Source organism: Malaclemys terrapin, chromosome 12 (assembly GCF_027887155.1).
Source record: "Malaclemys terrapin pileata isolate rMalTer1 chromosome 12, rMalTer1.hap1, whole genome shotgun sequence".
Taxonomy (NCBI): domain Eukaryota; kingdom Metazoa; phylum Chordata; order Testudines; family Emydidae; genus Malaclemys; species Malaclemys terrapin.
In genome coordinates, this window is record NC_071516.1 from 21,189,087 (window position 1) to 21,208,663 (window position 19,577).

The 19,577-nt window shown below is 43.0% G+C and overlaps 1 protein-coding gene across 2 annotated transcripts in view; it reads right to left on the reverse strand.

The window, feature by feature from the left end:
* Positions 1-2,022: 2,022 nt before the first annotated feature.
* Positions 2,023-19,577, reverse strand: part of RPN2 (ribophorin II) — a 32,008-nt gene continuing 14,453 nt past the window's right edge. The window contains exons 9-18 of one of the 2 annotated variants that reach the window (XM_054045676.1): positions 18,834-18,939; positions 15,812-15,903; positions 14,598-14,712; positions 13,636-13,830; positions 12,969-13,055; positions 12,211-12,306; positions 9,768-9,843; positions 8,832-8,961; positions 5,304-5,377; positions 2,023-2,371 (exon numbers count right to left, since the gene is read on the reverse strand). In XM_054045676.1, coding sequence (XP_053901651.1) covers positions 5,326-5,377; positions 8,832-8,961; positions 9,768-9,843; positions 12,211-12,306; positions 12,969-13,055; positions 13,636-13,830; positions 14,598-14,712; positions 15,812-15,903; positions 18,834-18,939 — 949 coding nt within the window. In that variant the 3' untranslated portion in view covers positions 2,023-2,371; positions 5,304-5,325. The remainder of the gene's footprint in view (positions 2,372-5,303; positions 5,378-8,831; positions 8,962-9,767; positions 9,844-12,210; positions 12,307-12,968; positions 13,056-13,635; positions 13,831-14,597; positions 14,713-15,811; positions 15,904-18,833; positions 18,940-19,577) is intronic. The other variant, XM_054045678.1, reaches the window with a different exon arrangement.

Below are 19,577 nucleotides of genomic sequence, written 5' to 3' on the forward strand. Positions count from 1 at the left end.
TCTGAATAAACCTGTCCAACAGCAGGTCAAGATTCCTCCTTGTCTCTTGAGATGTGCCCGTTTCTTGGTCATGAGCTACATTTTCTGTCCAACGCACATTAAGGACCCAATGTTTGCCAACTGGTTTTGCAGCTGTGCTAGACTATTAAAAGAGCACATGGCGGTATCTGCACTTGTCAACTCCAGGCATAGGTATAATTTTGCACATACATGAGTAGAGTTGAGGTCTTTGGAGATGTCTCTCGTTATATTAGACCTTTGCCTAGGTCAAACTTGGGGTGGAGAATTTTTTCTTTGCTTTTCTTCATGGCCCTCTGCTCAGTGCAGTTCATGAGGTGACACATATGAAAATGGGGTCCAGCCTACATGCCTGAAAGCGAATATTTATATCATACATTGTGGACACTAAGGACTAAATATCTGAAACGGGCTTCAACTTGGCCTCTAGTTTTGTGGGAACAATTTTTCCTTTCCAACTAATAGCAGCCACATTCCACTGTGGGCATTAATGGCAGACAGCTAAATTCTCACTCGCATGTGCAATCAAGGAGGTAGGAAGCTAAAGCCTATCAATCATCTGCTCCCAGTTATGGATGTAACTGATGGTGGATGCAAATTTAGATGTCCCATCTAAAAATGTAGCCTGAGGACCACCCTGATCCTAGGTGTAGCTCCATGTAAGTCAGCTGAGGTGTTTCTACAGAGTGTTTCTCCAGGCATCCTTAAGCCATCCTGCCCTGTGCTAGCTGGGTGACTCCTGGACCCCTGGCCCTACAGCTGCAGTGATAGGCGACAGCTGCAAGAAGGGAAACGGAAGAATCCAGGCAGAGTACTAACAAACAAACATTTTCAAAACAGAGAAAAGGGGGTCTCTCAAAATAAAAAAAACAAAAAAACAAAAAAAGGGTTCAGTTTATTCCTATGCTAGGAGTTGCTGATTGAAGAGGAAGGACGGGGGTAAAACTCCACCCAAAACAGTTTTCCAATTCCATGTTTTCACAAAAAGAGGTTGAGATAATGGAGCTAAAAGATCACAGTGGTAAGTCACTATGGGGGTGTGGATTGCTAGGGCATCACTCAAGTATTTAAACTTTTCTAACCTTTGGCCTTCCAGTACACCCAGGCTGGGCTCCAATGGCCCAGGAATATAAAGCCAGCGTGGCTTAGCGTTTAACCAGTCCTTTAGACTTCAAAACAAATCCATCACACGTCGCTATGTCACAGCCAGCAAGCCCACTGCAGACTCTTGACATTCATTTATCAGAAAAACGCTCTCTCTCTCTCTCTCTCTCACACACACACACACACACACACACACACACACACACACACACACAGAGAGAGAGAAATTAACCTACTATAAAAAGACACAAAACAAAGAAATCACCCTTGAAGTGGCAAGGTCTGTACCCAGTATTGGAACGGAAACAAAGCTAGGCTAACAAAACTGCTCTGATGGTAGAGATTTAGGCTGAACATCCCTCACTGGAGTTTCACTGACGCTGCATGGGACCTATTAAAAATAATTAACAATTCAGAGTAAAAGGGAGGATGCACGTTAGTCTTCATATTTCAGCACCATGGACAGTTTCTCCCTCAGTTTAGGCAAAGAACTGGCTCTTGACTCTTTTGGTTCTAGGATCAGGGAATCTAACATTAATACAAACAGAGGCCCTGTCTACACAGCCTTCCAGTGTAAGCAGCCGGAGAAATGCAGATGTGGGCTTCCCAGTTGTATCCTCTGCAACCATCATTCAAGACAGCACAAGAGTAGAAAGTCCTGCTGCACAAACTTCTTTACACGAATAGAATGGGGCGAGGCCAAGGAAGGACTTGAAAGCAAGTGCCAGGCACACTGCAGGAGCAGCATCATGAAAAGAGAAGCTTCACACAACAGTATGCCTTGCCTAGAATAAAGAAATTATGGGCTAAGCAAAGCCAGTGAAAACGTGTTTCACTCTCACATGGAACCCAAAGTTACATCACAGCCTCTGAAGCAGCTGGGAATAAAACATTGAACCCTTCTTTCCTCTCATCATCCTCTTTATTCCACAAGGGGGGAAAATGTCAGAATTACAAAATTTGTACTGTCAGAATTTAAACACTTGGGGGGGGGGGGGTGAAGAGGGAGGGGAAGAAAAGACATGGCCTTTGCTGGTTTAATTCCAAAATTGCTCAAACAGCCACTAAAAACAAGTGAGGGAAAACATTCAAAAAAATAAAAAGTATAACCACAATTCTCTTGACTTCATAAAAAAAATTCTTTTCTGCCTTCCAACTTCTGGCCTTTGGACTGTTTCTTGGCCACTTTTCTGTGTAGATTTGAGTTTTTTCCCTCCTATTTCATCCATTCTTCTGGTACTAATGTGTCCTGAAAGGAAAGAGAAATCCAAACAAAATTAACATTTTCAATGCAAGGTTGAAATTCCTTGCTCATTAAGTGTCCCGTGCTCTTTTGAAGGAAGACACAGGATTTCTTTTTACATGGCAAAGATGTAATAAACCGTATCATAACATAACAAGGGGGGGCAAACAGAAGGAGCAGTGAAATGTCCAGAAAACGCAAAGGTGGATTTCTGGCAAATGGCAGAGGTGACCAGCCTTGCAAAACAAAAACTGAATTAAAAAATGGTGGCTGAGTGCAAAGCTTTCAACGGGCTTAGTCTAATTCTTAAACTTACCAAGAAACTGCTGGTTTATGCAATTAGAATGAGTGGGTTTGGATCTTTGGGCTGGTCTACACTGGGGGGGGGGGGGTAATCACTCTAAGATACGCAACTTCAGCTACCTTGGGTCCTCATAGCGCGGGATCGACGGCCGCGGCTCCCCTGTCGACTCCGCTTCGGAACTCCACCAGAGCGAGAGGCGGGAGTTGGCGGGGAGCGCGTTCGGGGATAGATTTATTGCGTCTAGACGAGACACGATAAATCGATCCCCGATAGATCGATTAATACCCGCTGATCCGGCGGGTAGTGAAGATGTACCCTTAAAAGGGAGACTTAAAATGTCTTCTCCAAATGAAAACCTGAGCCAAGAGAAATCTAACACATACATGACAAACCCACGTCCTGGGAAGGGACAAGACACCTGAAGGATCCACTGACTTCAATTAGAGCCATGGATGCTCAGCACTCTTGAGTCAGGCCCCAACACTCTGCAGAGTTCAGAGCGTGCACGTACACTGAACTCTGTTACAGGAAAGTGCAAACTGATGCATTCTTGGAGTATCAGAGCAACCCTGGCTGTGGTTTTGAGGGGCTGGCAAAGACAACTGCCTGCAGCTGACAGCATTTAGCTCTGGCTAAGGGAGAAGTGTTCAAGGGACACACAATGCCATTCCTTACCTACTCCACACTGGGGCACCGAGAATTTAATGTTACGAACATTCATCAGCCAAAGCAAAGTGACACTAAGCTCACATATGGATATCAAGCCAATTCCTCTCTAGTTATGTCAGCTTTTTCGTGTGTGCAGTCCAAGTTTCAAAAGCACCTGCGAGGGAGTTGAGAGGTGGTGATAGGGGTGTCTTGAAAGGGTCTGAAAAGGGACATAAGGCCAAATCTTCAATGTTGTGGACAGTAAATGTACTCATGCACATGTAACACAAAGCATACTGGATACAGATTGGGCAATTACAAATGTAAACAGGAATTTGTACTCACAAGTAACAGTGCTATGTTTTAAGGATACAGTTCCTGTGCCTGTACTTTTGTACATAAAATTTAGTCCCCCTTTGAAAATTTGAATCGTTGGGTCCTCGTTATGTGTGCCTAGAGCACTGGGTAGGTACAATTGTATATACTTCAAAACAATCAAATAGAAGCTTGAGAGATCTTTCATCAGTGTATTCTGCAATGGTTTCAATTCCATCAGATGAATGGTATTACAGTCTGATTCTCTCTCTCAACCCTGAAAGAGTGCACAGTGTAGGAGAAATGAAGGATATCACACATGCACAGAAACAAGAGACATGCAGAAAGACAGGCAGCATGCTGGGCAGTCTGACCCCCACAGGACTATTGCATGGTAAATGGGAACCTTCCCCATTTCAAATTAACAGCAGAAATGAAGGGCTTTATATTGGGAAAGTGATGTGGGGGAGATCTGAAAATGATTTCATTTTCGGAAGGGACTGACCGCTGATGCAGGAAGCCAGGAAGGGATTTTCTTCCCATAGTGTTCTGGGAGTTTAGTTTTTTTTTTAAATGCATCTCCTTCCTCTGAAGCATCAAGGGCCACATGGCTGAAGAGGGGACATCAGACATGGGGGCCAGGGCTTTGAGCTGGCATGGAGCATTCTCTCTCGAGGTGCCTGCCTGCCTGGCTGGTTGGTTTTGGCTCACATGCTCCAGGTCTAACTGCTTGCCGTGTGGGGTCAGGAAGGAATTTGGGTTTCTTTTCCACCTCTCTCTGCAGCATGGAGGGCAAGTCACTTGCAAGATTATCTGACTATATCTTAATTAATGATTTCCCTGCCACTACATAGGCCATGAGCACTGGTGGTCCTTGGTCCTGCCTGTGGCACATAACAGTCTAGTCTCCTGTAACGCTTTGGCCTAATTTGGGTTGTTGGGTTTAGCGTGTGGGTGTTGGTGGCCTGTGATATACAGGCAGTCAGACTAGATGATGTAGCAGTCCCTTCTGGCCTTAAACTCTATGATGCCACAGAGGGAGCCATCAAATCTAGTCTGATTTGATACTTGGATAAATCACAGCTTGGGTCACAAGTCAAAAGAGGTGGGTGGTTTGGCCTTGCTTCTACTGGATATCTGATTACCCACTCCACAAAGCCACACCCAGTTCAACTGGACTCTCAGTCTCTGGTAAAGATGCCCAGGAATGAAATAGCAGAAACAGTGCAGGTCAGTGCAAGTTTGTACAGCGACCACTTCCACTACGCTCACCTCTAGACTACATTTTCCATTCACTTACAGGCATGACAATCCCCCTCCCCCACGCCGGGTTTCCGTGATTAATTTAGCTTTTGTTTCATTGTCGTATAGAATCCCCAGACCCACAATAAAAAGGATGCACGTGTGTTTGTGTATGTATGTGTCACATAAACTTGGGAGAGTGAAGGCTTCACACTGAAGTCGTTTTCTCTTAATGCACGTAGATAACAGAACAACATCTAAAGACAGCTATAATTAAAAATAATACACCCCCACCCCAGATTCAAAGCCATACGTGACAGGTTGGAAAGTGGCTTCAGCTAAGATTTCTTTTGGCCGAGGAGGGAGCGATGAGAATGAAATGAAGTAGCCAGAATGCCTGGGAAAGGCAAATTCCAGAAGAGCCCTTACTTCTAGGAAGAGCAACCCCCTTTTACCGCAGCGTTCTATACTTTGCCAACCTACTGCTCTGTTCTGCAGCAATCCTGCCAAAAGGAGAGAGGGAAAAGATTCAGAGGACAGCGAGGAGGAGAGCAGCCCAGCTCCAGGAACTGGAGCAGATGAAAGAAAAAGCAAAAAGCAAAACCAGGGCTTCCAGTACCTTCAATAAAGACACAGGGATAGGCCAAGCATTACTGCTGCTACTTCTCCTGTGCTGCCCACACCAGGAGAGTGGCTTTGACTCAAAGTCTGTGTCAGGTAGCCATTGCTCTGAGTATCTGACATAGGCTAGTAACAAGGGTTACTCTGGGCTGGCAGTAAGCCAACAAAAGATGCCTTGTAGTAGCTTATTCTCATATGAGAACCTGAAGGATGGGCCACCTCCACAGTTAGGTGGAAGTTCTATTTTAAAGTTGGCATTTTGGTAAAAGCTCTTACGTGTCACAACCAATGAAACTGTATGGCTCAACATGGAGAGGCTGTTTAGAGAGGTAGGGAGTAAGCCAGCCCCCATTTATCTGCTAACAGAAGCCCTGGTAGAGCTGAACCAGTCAGAGATAAGCTTCAATTAATCTCCTTTGCCTGCTTCTCCAGATTTCTTAATATAGACACTAACAATTTCTGGTTTTACTTTTACCATTTCTATTTATTGTCTTAGCAAGAAGCAAACTTCAGACTTACTAACAATTGAAATACAGGAATGAATGACAAAACACAGCTCCATCAGAAAAGAACTCCTGCTAGAGAACTCTATGCAAAGAAGGAGAGGGGAAATACCACATTGAGCATCCCGAGCATGGCTGGAAAATGCTGATTTGAGACAGGATTGAGCTCTGATGATCTAGCTGATTATCTTTGCCCAGCTGCAGTCTCCGCATACTGCTTAATTTTAAAGGTAATAAATCAGTATAAAGTTACTGAAAATACTATTTTTCTCTCGGGTTTTATGGGTCAGATTGCTTTGTAAAAAATGTGTGAACATGCATGTGCAAACTCCTTCCAGGGGACCAACAAGGGCAAGGTAAAAAAAGAGGACAAGTTTGACTAAAAATGTGTTAAGGGGTAAGCCCAGGAGCCAGGCATCGCACTCACAAGACAGGGATCAAAGCCTGAATCTTTAAATTAGATTCAAAGTGACAGCAGTTGAGTGTGGCAACTGAGGGGACTCGAGGCTCTGAGGAAGAAAATGGCTGAGACTCAGTCTGTGGTGATGTTGGGGTCAGGGAGCAACAACCTGAAGGCAGCCTAAGTGCGTGTGTGTTTGAAAGATGACTTTGCAGTAGCGAGGTATGTATGAGAAGGATCTATGGATACTCTGATTAGAGGGCCAAGGATACATCTACAGGGTGATGGTAGCTAACTAAGCTTTAGATTCATGTTCTTATAAAGGTTTGCTTTCACTAGGAAGGTTTGTGCTGATGGGTAAGCCACAGGGAATACTGACAGCAATTGTGCAGGCTAGGGAAGGTCTTGCATGGGGCATCAGGAAAGTAGCTGGTTACATGCTCGCACTCCCACCGTCCTTGAAGAGTGTCATCTTTATAATAGTGGGGAAGGGAGGGAAATTCCACATGCACAGCAAGTTAGAACTGTAGTCTCATGGCTGATGTCTTTTAAAGGCCAATCCAACAGGAGTCTTTCCAGTGGCTTTAATAGGAATTGAATCAACCCTATAGTATAGGGAAGTCAAAGCAACATCCCCTTTACCACAAAAAGCATTTACCACCCAGTAAGTGGAGATGTGGAAGGTTGGAACTTCAGAGTACCTTTATAATGAAAGTTACTGTAAATGTTTGATACACCATAGAGTGAACACTCTCTTCAGAGCATGTGCTTTGTTGTAAGTACAGTTCTTCCAAGGAAAGCCTTATGACCTAGACTTTCAAACTTGGATACCTCAAATTAGGCTCCCAAGTCTGCATTTAGGCATCTAAATGAGCAGGCTGGCTCTCAAAAATGCTAAGCCACCAGCAGCTTCAGTGAAATCCATAGAATCATAGAAGTGTGGCGCCTAAAAGTGGACGCAGTTCTCCAGCTGAGGCCTCACCAATGCTGAATAGAGCCGTACAAATACCTCCCGTGTCTTACATACGACACTCCTGTTAATACAGCCCAGAATGATATTAGCTTTTTTTGCAACTGCATTACATTGTTGGGTCATCTTCAATTTGTGATCCACTAGAACCCCCTGATCCTTTCTAGCAATACTACCACCTAGCCAGTTATTCCTCATTTTGTAGTTGTACATTTGATTTTTCCTTCCTAAATGAAGTGTTCTGCACTTGTCTTTACTGAATTTCATCTTGGTGATTTCAAACCAATTCTCTAATTTGTCAAGGTCATTTTGAATTCTAATCCTGTCCTCCTAAGTGCTTGCGGCTTGGTGTCATTCACAAATTTTCTACACATACTGTCCACTCCATTATCCAAATCGTTAATGAAAATAATGAATAGTACCAGACGCGAGAGAGACCCACCCTGTGGGGCCCCACTAGTCGCAGCTTCCCAGTTTGACAGAGAACCTTTGATAACTACTCTTTGAGTAGTTTCTCAATCAGTTTTGCACCCACCTTATATTTCATCTACACCACACTTCCCTAGTTTGCTTATGAGAATGTCATGTGGGACTGTGTCAAAAGCAATACTAAAAATCAAGATATATCGCGTCTACTGCTCCCCCTATCCACCAGGCTGGTAACCCTGTCCAAGAAGGAAATTAGGTTGGTTTGGCATGATTTGTTCCTGACAAATCCATGCTGGCTATTCCTTATACACCTCTACCCCGATATAACGCGACCCAATATAACACGAATTTGGATATAACGCGGTAAAGCAGTGCTCCGGGGTGGGGGGGGAGGGGCTGCGCACTCCAATGGATCAAAGCAAGTTCAATATAACACAGTTTCACCTATAATGTGGTAAGATTTCTTGGCTCCCGAGGACAGCGTTATATCGGGGTAGAGGTGTAACTCTATTATCCGCCATGATTGCTGTGGCTGTTCTGCACTTCTGAGAAACAGCTCATTCATTTAAGTGCCTTAATTTAGGCCCCAAGTTGAAAAGTCTTGGCCTGTGACTTCAGGAAAACCCATGTTCTGTCAATGCCCAAGGAAAAGCACACATTCCTTCTCTCAAGTATCAGAGGGGTCTTGCATCTGAAGAAGTGAGGTTCTTACCCACGAAAGCTTTAGCTCCCAATACTTCGGTTAGTCTTAAAGGTGCCACAGGAGCCTCTGTTGCTTTTTACAGATTCCCTCTCTCAAAATTCAAAGTATCTGATCAAGTCATTGAGCTGCTTTATAATCCACTCTCCTCAAAACTCCACAGCTGGTAATTCTCCAGTGACAGCCACCCCTACTGCAAGCAGCTAGACTACTTGCTATTTAGCACTCCATTAGGTGTTTGTGCTGAAAATGGCCAGTGGAACATGGCCTCCTTCCTTCCCCCGGCTTTGTAGAAACCAGACCCTACAGTTACATCCACCTCTCTTCCTCTTACCTCTTTACTGCTTTCTGGGCCAACATTCTGTTGCCTGCCAGGAATGTGACACTGCCCAAGATGGCCAGGTACTTCAGAGTCTGGAACATGTTCAGTTGAGTCCAATAGACATACATGAGCCCCAACATGGCTATGAAGAGACAAGACAGAAAGTCTCATTTCAAAGCAAGACCCTGGTTAAAACTGTTCATGGCACTAGACGGTTTAGAAGTAACATATTGTGCTGCCACCCCTCAGCCTTGGATTCCATTCTCTCTCTGGCTCCTTGGCCTAGGAGAACCAGAGAGACTCTGCAGTCAGTTCCATGGGAACAAGGGCCTTGTGCCATTGTTGTTGATGAAAGAGCAGCACTGGTAAGTTATGTCCAATTCTCTTCAAATGGAAGATTGGTGGATGCAATATGAAGGTTTGTGAGTGTTAGAGGAGGAGGATCTTCCAGGGTTCTCCGAGGGACCAAAAAACCAATGAGAACTCAGAGCTCTCAGAGAAAACTAGGTCCCATCCATTCCTGATGAGGACAAGTTGGTCTACAGTGTGTGCACGTGTGTATAAATAGACTCAAGAAGGAGTATAGGGAGACCCCATAGGCCTTCATCCCCACTCTACTGCCTCAAAAAAAATCCCCCATCTACCAAAGGGTGAATACACAATAAAAATAGTGACCTCTGATATGAAGAGTGCTATTAAGTGTAGGTAAGTGGTGTGCAAGAGGAGCCTAGTATAATGACAGCTGTTATAAGCTGATGGACAAAACAGGTTTGTTTATCACCATATTAACAATTCTGAAAGGCAGAAAGGAAGAGGAAAACGAGAGAGAAACGTTATGCTATTAAGTCATTACAGTTAATAGGTTGTGAGTCCATTTATCATCAGAGTACATCTGTAAAGTCCATGTGGGAAGGAGGTCATACAAAGCAAAGAGCCTCTGGCACTTACCAGCATGACCCAGGTGAAAGATAATGGTGCTGGGAGCGAAGCTGAAATTGGAGATGTTGGCACCAATCTTTATCCACTGAAAGAAAAAATAAAACCCCAATCACAATGGATTTATTAGACATTAGCTTTTATTTGTCATCAGTTAACCACAAAGTTCTTCAACATGCCTTTCAAACTGGAGTTACTTCAAATTCCTCATAAATTAAAATGATGGCCAAGACTGCAAAACCAACTTGTTTGTTACTGCTTGTCCACATGAGGAAACAGCCTGGAGTAGTTACTGCAGAACAGCTATTCCACAATAGCTTGCCACACCGCACTAACAGTGTCTTTGTGTGGTTTAGCTTCAATTCACACCTGAGTTTATTTCACAATAGCTTCCCTGTGCAGACAAGCTCTTAAACAGTGGCCAGCCCAAGATCCCATCTACTTCTGCCAAGCTTTTAAAGCAGAAGACACTGCTCCTAGTTGCAATAATGAGTCTGTTTCATGAAAGCAGTCAGTTAGCTGGTATTTAACTCTTAAAGAAATAATATCTTGGAGTCTGCAGGATCTTACAAGTATTTTGCTAAAGCAAGCCTCCAAACCCATCCTTCCCTCAGAAAAATCTGATTTCCCTTGAATTCATATGAATAAAACTGGTAATTGTGAACATAATGTTCTGTTACTGAACCCAGGATGAAACTAGCTACAATTATAGAAGAAATAAAAGGTTATGAATGACCATGTAATAATGTCAGTTTGAAGGGAGTAGAAGCGAAGATGAAAAGGAGAAGCATCACTGAGGGAGTGCTGGCTAAGTCATCAACAAGTGCACCATGGATTCCCAAGGTAACTGGACACGGCTCTGTCCGATTGCCCCCAAGCCGTCAGAAGAGGCGAGGTTGCATTTGGAACACACTCATAGACTCAGACTTTAAGGTCAGAAGGGACCATTATGATCATCTGGTCTGACCTCCTGCATGATGCAGGCCACAAAGCCGTCCCTACCCTTTCCCTGGACAATGCTGTTGAAGTCCCCAAATCCTGTGGCTTAAGAGACTTCAATTAGCAGAGAATCCTCCTGCTAGCGATCCCTACCCCATGCTGCGGAGGAAGGCGAAAAACCTCCAGGGCCTCTGCCAATCTACCCTGGAGGAAAATTCCTTCCCGACCCCAAATATGGCGATCAGTAAAACCCCAAGCACGTAGGCAAGATTCTCCAGCCTGACCCTCATTAGCCATTATACTATTTACCTGCCATGGCACGCTGATCCCTTGACTAAAATCATGTTATCCCATTAAACCATTCCCTCCATAAACTTATCTAGCTTAATCTTAAAACCAGACAGGTCCTTCGCCCCCACCGTTTCCCTCGGAAGGCTGTTCCAATATTTCACCCCTCTGACGGTCAGAAACCTTCGTCTAATTTCAAGCCTAAACTTCCCCACGGCCAGTTTATATCCATTCGTTCTCGTGTCCACATTAGTACACGATGAGGTAAGGATGAGGGTTCAAAGAGGAGCCATATGTTTATCTCACCAAACCATGTATAATTTAACTTGATGAGCAGAGAGATTTTAAAGTATATCAAGCAAGTTCTAAAGTGGTGTTTAGTTGATGACAGGTGCTTGGCTGATGCTGTACATTTCACCTCTGTCAACATGGACTCAAATGCTGATTAGGTCCACAAGTGGGAATCAATCTGGTGGTCTCTCAGCCAAGTCCTTTAGCATGTGAATCCACATCACAAAAAATTGCCATGCAGTTTGGTATGACTGCCTTTGTTCTGGAAGAATCTAAGGCTGGAACAGCAGGGGCAACTGAGGTCAGAACTGAGAATGTCAGCAGAGCCATGTGGGAGAAGATTACACTGTACGATGCCTCATCCTAATCAGTGCTCTTAGTTTTCTAACTGGAGCATGAATTCAGCAAAACAATTTAGGGACAGGAAGTTAGAACTGAAGCTAGTCCAACCCTTTGCACCTAGATTGAGCCCTGAGGAGCTCCATTAATTTGCTTGTAACGTCCCATTTCCATAATGCCCTGCCTTGTTAACATCAGGCTCTTTCTAAGGACTGGAGAGAAGCTATATCAGCCAATAAGTAATATTGCTGAGTGAGGCAAGGATTCCTCTAGTCACCTGATAGCCTCTCATTCGATGTCTGGGAATCAAAACTGCACTTTTACCGAGGCTAAGGGGCTTTATTACATTTTCCTTAACCTGTTCAGTGCTTTAAGATGATTTGCTGGAAGTCCAGCATAGAATGAAACAGAACCAGAGAGTTATCTGAGTTAGAAGGGACCTCTAGGAAGACACTGTTCTTCCCTCTGTATCACAGCAAGATTGGCTTAATTACTCCTAACCAGAGTGTAGGTAAGAGGTGTGGCTGTAGTTGTTTACTGTGCTAGTTTTGGGTTGTAGGGCAGAAGAGAAATTCTATATGGAATCTATTCAACTTACCAGAATGAACAGCAAAAACAGTGGGGAGAGGATCAAGGCTGTGAATGTGTTGGACACCACTGTAGGAGGCCTCTTCTCAGGTTCCCTGAACAGGTGCTGTGGAGAGAACTCCCTTTAGAAGCACTTCACAAGAATAGTTTCAGCTCAACAGGTGACAAGTTTCTGTCCCAGCAACAGGTCCCACACACTAATTTTGATTGGGGTGGCCCCTTTAAGTATCAAAGGCCCAGTCCATGTCTTCCTTGTGGAAGTGTCTCCCCCTCCCAAATGTAATTCCTTGCTTTCTTGCAATATCAATTTTTCCTTGTAGTTGGTAAAACAGGGAATCTCTGGGTACTCAGCATGCATCATGGATTCTACTCTATGAGCTGACCTGGAGGGAACGGTAGGGGGAAGAGATCTTTAGGAGCTCGAAGCTTTCTTTGGTCTCCACTTGATGAAGCATAGAAAGTGTGATCTCTAACAGAGATCAGAGACAGAGTGTGTTCTCATTGCTCAAATATGGATCTCCTCAATGATGGCACAATATTTTGTTGCCACACCACTGGGACACAGAGTTTATTTCTGCCTACTGATAAGTAATGCGACCCCAAACTCCCTATTCACCAAGAAGTTATTTTTGTTTTCCTCTAATGGGCATCACTAACATGGCGAAGATGCTCTCGTATGGAAGGCTACTTTTTAAGACTGTCACTGATAAGGGTAAAAGTGAAATAGTCTATCAAAAATAGAATTCATTCCCAGCTTTTGAGCTGTACCTGGATTTCTGGCTTGGGAATGAAAAGCTTCTTTGACTGGACTGCGGATGGAGCCTCTTCCTCCGGGAATTTGATAACAACATCAGCCTGAAATGGAATTGAACAAAATTACAAAGCCATGACCCTGGTGTATGACCTATAAAGGCTATTACACCTCCCTTCCCCCACAGAGACAGATTCCCCAACATAATGAAGGCATTAAAGACGACTAAGCAATTCAGCCACACTACAATGAACAACTCACCACATAGACCTACTGAATTGCATTTTAAACTGACATTTCCTTTTCTGAACAGGGAAGGGAATGCCCTTCATTTAGCACCATACAGCTGGATATGTTCAAATCCCAGCTGGTACACACAAGCTACTTCCAGGGGCAGCTTGCATCTGAGCCTACGCCCAGTCAGTACAGGACTGATCTCAGAGAGCCTGTTCCACGGCTGCTCTTCCATGACACACAGAGCTGAAAAGTCATTCTAGTCTTGCTTTTGCACTGATTCAAAATTTTTATTTTTAAACCAAGAGTCTACATATGCCATAAAAGGAAGCAAGATCAGCCACACAGAACTACAGCGTTTGTCTCTTTATTCTTCTAAGCTTCTATTATTGCTTCTCGCTACACTGTCAGTGATCCCACAACCATGTCACTGCACAGTCGGCAACATACCACATTCCACAGGATTGGATTTTCCAGAGTGGCATCTCCAATTATCAAGTAAAGGGTGTAGGTACCAGAGGCAGAATCAAACTCTGTCTTTCTCTCAGCAGTGTCCAGTTCAAACTTGTACACATTCTTGCTGTCTGGTTCTGCGACAAACACCACCTCCTGCCCAGTCTTTGGGTTGTGAAGACGGACAAATGTCTGAGAAGGAAAGTGATAATGACTTTAGATTTATAGAGGGATTTTCATCGCAGGAAGAAATCCTGGTTTTGACACACTGAGGCAGGCAAGTATTCATATTTTACAGATGGGGAAACTGAGGCACATGGTGGCAAGTGATATACCTAAAGTTAGTGATTCAGTGGCAGAGCTAGAAATAGAATTCAGGAGTACTGACTACTGGACACCTTACTGAATCACTTGAGCACAATCCTTCCCACAGTAGCCACACTAATATAGGAACCAGTGCAGTTCACAAAGTCTCTTGGGTGCTGGGCATTTCCTGCTGTGGCTGCAATGAGCGCTACTTGCAATGTATTACTATCATCACATGCCTGGTCTCTGGACTGTGAGGCTGGTATATCGAATGCAAGCGTAGGCGTGAGAGTTTCAGGGAACATTCTGTATCCAGGGTAGAAATGCACTTTTACAGCACAGGATGTAGCTTCCTCCACTCTGTATTTGTTTCTCTAAATAAGCCATGAAGTAAAGCTTAGCAGAGGCTTATTTAAAATGTAACAAAAAAAAGTAAGTGAATTGGATTCACTCTGTTCAGATCCAATCTTCTTTCCCTCCCTTTTGGGTGCACAAAGTATTTATCTACAATTTTCCCATCACAGTTCGTTTCAAACACAGACAATAGGATGGTTTTCAAAGCCTAAGAAAGCTTTTCAAAGAGCAACTGCTGCCTAAGATGCCTCAAGAGGCAGCATCCAGATGACAGGATAACTACATAAATTCATCCTGACCTGGTGAGGGATGAGCTCGGCTCCACTGTTCACATCCACCAGCTGGAAGGACAAGGCAAAATTCTGATGGCTGTCAGCTGTGAATGATCCTTTGGCTTTGGCTGGATAAGCTACCCTAAGGAGGAGGTGGGGGAATAAAAAGATTAGAGATGGTTTTCCAACAGAGGGTTTGGAGTCACTGACATGTAAGTCTGGCTAACAGTGTCACGATTTACTCATGGGGGACGTACTGTAGATTACTTGATAAAACAGACCATCAGTTCAGAGAATTAAAATGCCTCTCTGTTCCATCACTGCCCTCCCACAAAACTGAGGGGAAAAAAGTAATGATTTAGCATGATTTATTTCTGCAAGCTATTTGTGTATATTAAGGGGAAAATATTGGATTTAAAAAAACCCCACAAAATTTATAGTTAGATTTATAGTTAGAGCTGTGCAAATAATGGATTTCTTGGTTTGCTGGCAGTTAAAAAACAAAAACAAAAAACAAAAAAACCACAACACACACCCTGAAAACTAAATTTCCAATAAAGTGAAAAGTCAAAAAAAAAAAAAAATTGGTTTGGGTTGAATGAAATTATTTATTTGACCGGAAACAAAATGTTTGATTTGCATTTTTAAAAAATAAAATTGAAGAAAAATTCAAGATGAAAATTTACCACTCCCAACTCAAACATTTTGTTTTGAAAATGTCAAAACAAAATGTTTTAAACTTTCAGAATTTTTTGGCTGAAACTATTTGGCAAAACAGACAATTTCGCCGAATCTGCATTTCCCCCTGAAAATAAAGTCTCAGCTGACAAGTTTCACCCAGCTCTATTTGCAGTAACATGACCTCACACCACACATTCATCTTAGAGGTTCCTCTAGATGAAATCTGCCAATACCATGAGCACTTAAGCAATTATTTTAACTACTTCTATCTGCTAACTTGAGCACACTGCCAATATGAAGTAGCTGCATGGAAGTAACGGAGGACTACGGGGCTTGTCTAGCTTCAGTCAGCACTTTCTTCAGTTTAAAAAAAAGCCACTTTTCCCCAATGAGCTCTCAAGGATTTGTGAGTTGAAAGGAGAAGGCACAGATACACTTCTGATGACGTTTAGATACAAAAGACTACTTGAGCTTCCATAGCAGCAGATCAGGAGGTACTGAACAGCAGCCTCGGCTCAATCTTGTCATTTGTCAGTGAATCTCACACAATATTGCCTTACCTTGTGGTTTTTGGTGCAATGCTTTGATCCTTATCCACAGTAGAAAGATCCACATTTGTAATGCCAACTTCTGTGGAGACCTTTACTTTCAACTGCAGCCAAGCATAATAGGGAAATTAACAGTACACCCACACACACAAAGTTCATGCCAACATTTTCCTTTAGAAGTCTAGAAATCCCCCTTACTCCCAGATGCATAAGAGATAAATCGAGAACAAGTTTGAAGTACCCCTTTTGCCAGAATTTGGGGGTGGGCTGGAGACTGATCATTCATTTAGAATATACTCCCATACCAACCCCTGCACCCATGCGCCAACAATCCAGACCTCACACTGAGATCAGTAAAGTACAGCTTGTCTATTATGGTCAGATACCTGACCCTTTTTAGATAATAGTACCCCTCTCCAAAGAACAGCATAGGAAGATGGTTCAAGCAACTAGATCCCGCTATACGTTTTTTAAAATTAATGGAAATGATGTATGTTACTCTGCTCGCAGTTTTTAAAAATACATTTCTACTTTTCTCAGTTCCTATTAATATCTAGCTAACAAGTCTGACAGTAACCTGCTATATTTTTCTTGCCTTAGACCTCTGGTAGGTCTTTCTGCACAATCTCTTACCACCAGGCAAAACCAAAGGACTCACAAATGCTACTGGCCTCTACTTCAATTTAGCAAATTCTCCTTTATGATTACTGTCAAGTTATTATTTGTATTGCAGTGGCCCCAAGGAGTCCCAGTCATGGACCAGGACCCTGCTGTGCTAGGTGCTGTACAAACAGGACAGCCCCTGCCCCAAGAGTTGACAATCCAAGTAATCAATCAAATCAAGTGAGATTTACTTCCAGCTTCCTCCCAATCATAAATAGTTGCTGCAGAGTATAGCTTTTAATTGGCACATTTGTTCTCCTCACATAAGAATGGCCACACTGGGTCAGAGCACTGGGTCCATCTAGCGCAGTATCCTGTCTTCCAACAGTGGCCAATACAAAGTGCTTCAGAGGGAATGAACAGAACAGGCAATCATTGAGTGATCCATCCCGTCATCCAGTCCTAGCTTCTGGCAGTCACAGGCTAGGGACACTCAGAGTGTGGAGTTGCATCCCTGACCTTGTTGGCTAATAGCCGTTGATGGACCTAGCCTCCATGAACTTATATAATTCTTTTTTGAACCCTGTTATAATTTTGGCCTTCACACCATCTTATAAAAGCATTCCTTGGAGAGTTAAAATCTATTCATTGCCAAGATGTTTTCCCATCATGTACTATGGTTTGTTACTGTAGGGTTGCTCTGAATTCCAGACCCTGCCACACAAGAGGATTTCTTACATAAAGAACTTAATTTGCAATGTTCAAAGCAAAAGAGAGGTAGGTTAGAATTTGGCCCTGCCAATCTTGACTGTCCCTTTACAACTGAGAATTAGAGATTTCAATACAGATGTTACCCATAAGATTTCTTGTTAGTGGATCCTGCCCCAAACTAGCCAGAGAAGAGAACTTCATATTAGTTCTAGGACAGGAACAAAGGAAGCGAGAATCTGATCCACTTCCAGTTTGAAAGGCAACTGAGAGCACCTCAGTGCTGTTCCATAAAGCTCCCTTTATTGACTATTACACACAAGCCCATCTCACAAATATTTTAATGCCAGGAAATGCAGTCTTTCCACATGGAGTAATAACCCTGCAGTTTAGCTCATTACAGTCAAAAACTACTATGCATTAGGGACAATTAATGGTAATGACAGCCTCCGAACACACAGCTCCCCCGCAGCCCTCCCCGCTAACAATGAGTCTTCTTATTAGGAGACGATCACACAAAGCCATGGGCATTAATGCATTCCCCCGGTGCCACATGCCTCGAGAGAGTTTAAGCAAGACCATCAATCCCTTCCTGACACTCTAAGTGCAATTATTACCACAATTACAACGCCAATTTGATAAGCATGGCAGAGGCCAGCACTTGTAAATAAGTGTCTTCCTCCCCCCATTCTGTGCTGACTGAACTGTAAGATTTTAAATGCTAATTTTTTCATTAGCAGTAACTGAGGGCAAAAAGTTAACCCCCCAGAATACACATCACTTGAGGAGAGTGACAATTGTTCCCAACTGTCACCACTGCAGTGACTTTGTGAATGGAATGTTCTCCCTGGAGCAAATCTGGGGAAAAAGTAGAATCCCAAACATTTATTCACAATTACATTTCCTTGACTAACAGGCAGTGGGCAACTGTTCTACTAGCAGAGGTGTGTTTGAACAAGCGCTTTTTAATTTGCACCCACAACTTGACTCTCTCAGTCTTGCTCTGACACGAACATCAATGTCTACCTATTTTCAAGATGGAAGGAACGGAAGTTTGACTGTAGAGTATGTACAAAGACATTAAAAAATCAACTGTTTAATGTTCATGTTATATAAGGAACTGCGTAACATGGCTCTTTAACCACATCCTGAAGTTTATGGACTCAAATTCTGAATAGCTTGGAGAACCAATATTTCTAGTGAGTGCATAACATCCATTAGTATGAAGTGATGGAAGAAAACAGTTGCTTTACATCGCCAATGTTACTAATCTTTGTTCAGTATTTGATGTACATATATTACCTACTAAATGATTAATAATCAGTAAAATTACTCTAATTGATCCCCTCCAGATCTAGCTTCTGATCCTGAGGTAGTCATAACAATAATACAGCCTAAGCATTGGGTACTTTTCATCAGTAGATTTCCAGCTACTTTGTGGCCATTTTACACATAGGGAAACTGAAACAGGTGAAGCGACTTGCCCCAAGGTCACAGAGCAGGCCAGTGGCAGAGCTAGGAATTCACATCCCTCCGTTCCCCCCGGTCTCCTGACTCCCAGCCCCATGCTCAACCCCTTAGGCTAAATCAAAGTCTGCTGCTTTGCAGAAGATTGTGATAGCACACATTCAGTACAATGGGCCAGATCTTCATATGGGATACATTAAAAGTAGTTCCATTGAACAAACACTTGACAATTAGACAGCAATCAAAACACACCCACCTCAACTTTGTTTGCAATTAATCGACTGTCACCATCGACGCTGATGGAGAAATCATAATATCCACTGGCAGGCTTGGCATTCATGAAGTTCAGCTCAAAGATGTCTCTGTGACAACAAGAGCAGAGATATAAAGAACAGAAAACACACGCTCTACAATATCCATATAGGAAACTAACAAATAGGAAACTTGTGCAACTATACAGAAGTGAAAGGCTCCAAAGAGCAAGGTATACTAGATTTTCCTCTACCACAACTTACAAGAATCTGAGAGAAGCAGCATATACAAATTGAAAAATATTAGCATGAATTCAGCATTTCTGGTTAAGAAGAGACTTTAACGCTTCCAAAAATAAAAATATTTTCTACATTTAAGTCTGATATTTTCTAGGTACACTGCATCGTAGTTTTATTACAGCATTTTTTCTTGTAGACAAACACTTATGCTCTATCTACAGCAACTGCAACAGTTAACAGTCATGAGCAGAAGAACAGTAAGTTTATAACAGAGTGAATTTACACAGTAAAATGGAAGGCAGGAATGATCATTTCTTTTGAAGGCGGGGCAACTTCATCTCACCCTCACAAATTCTTGCTGGATCAGTCTGAACTGATGGATTATGGCAGTAACCCCAAACATGTGGCTTTTTGGGCACCATATGTGGCTCTTGTTAAGTCTACACCTCAGGTGCAAGTCTGATGTCAGAACAAACATAATTATGATAAGCATATACCACACTATCCAA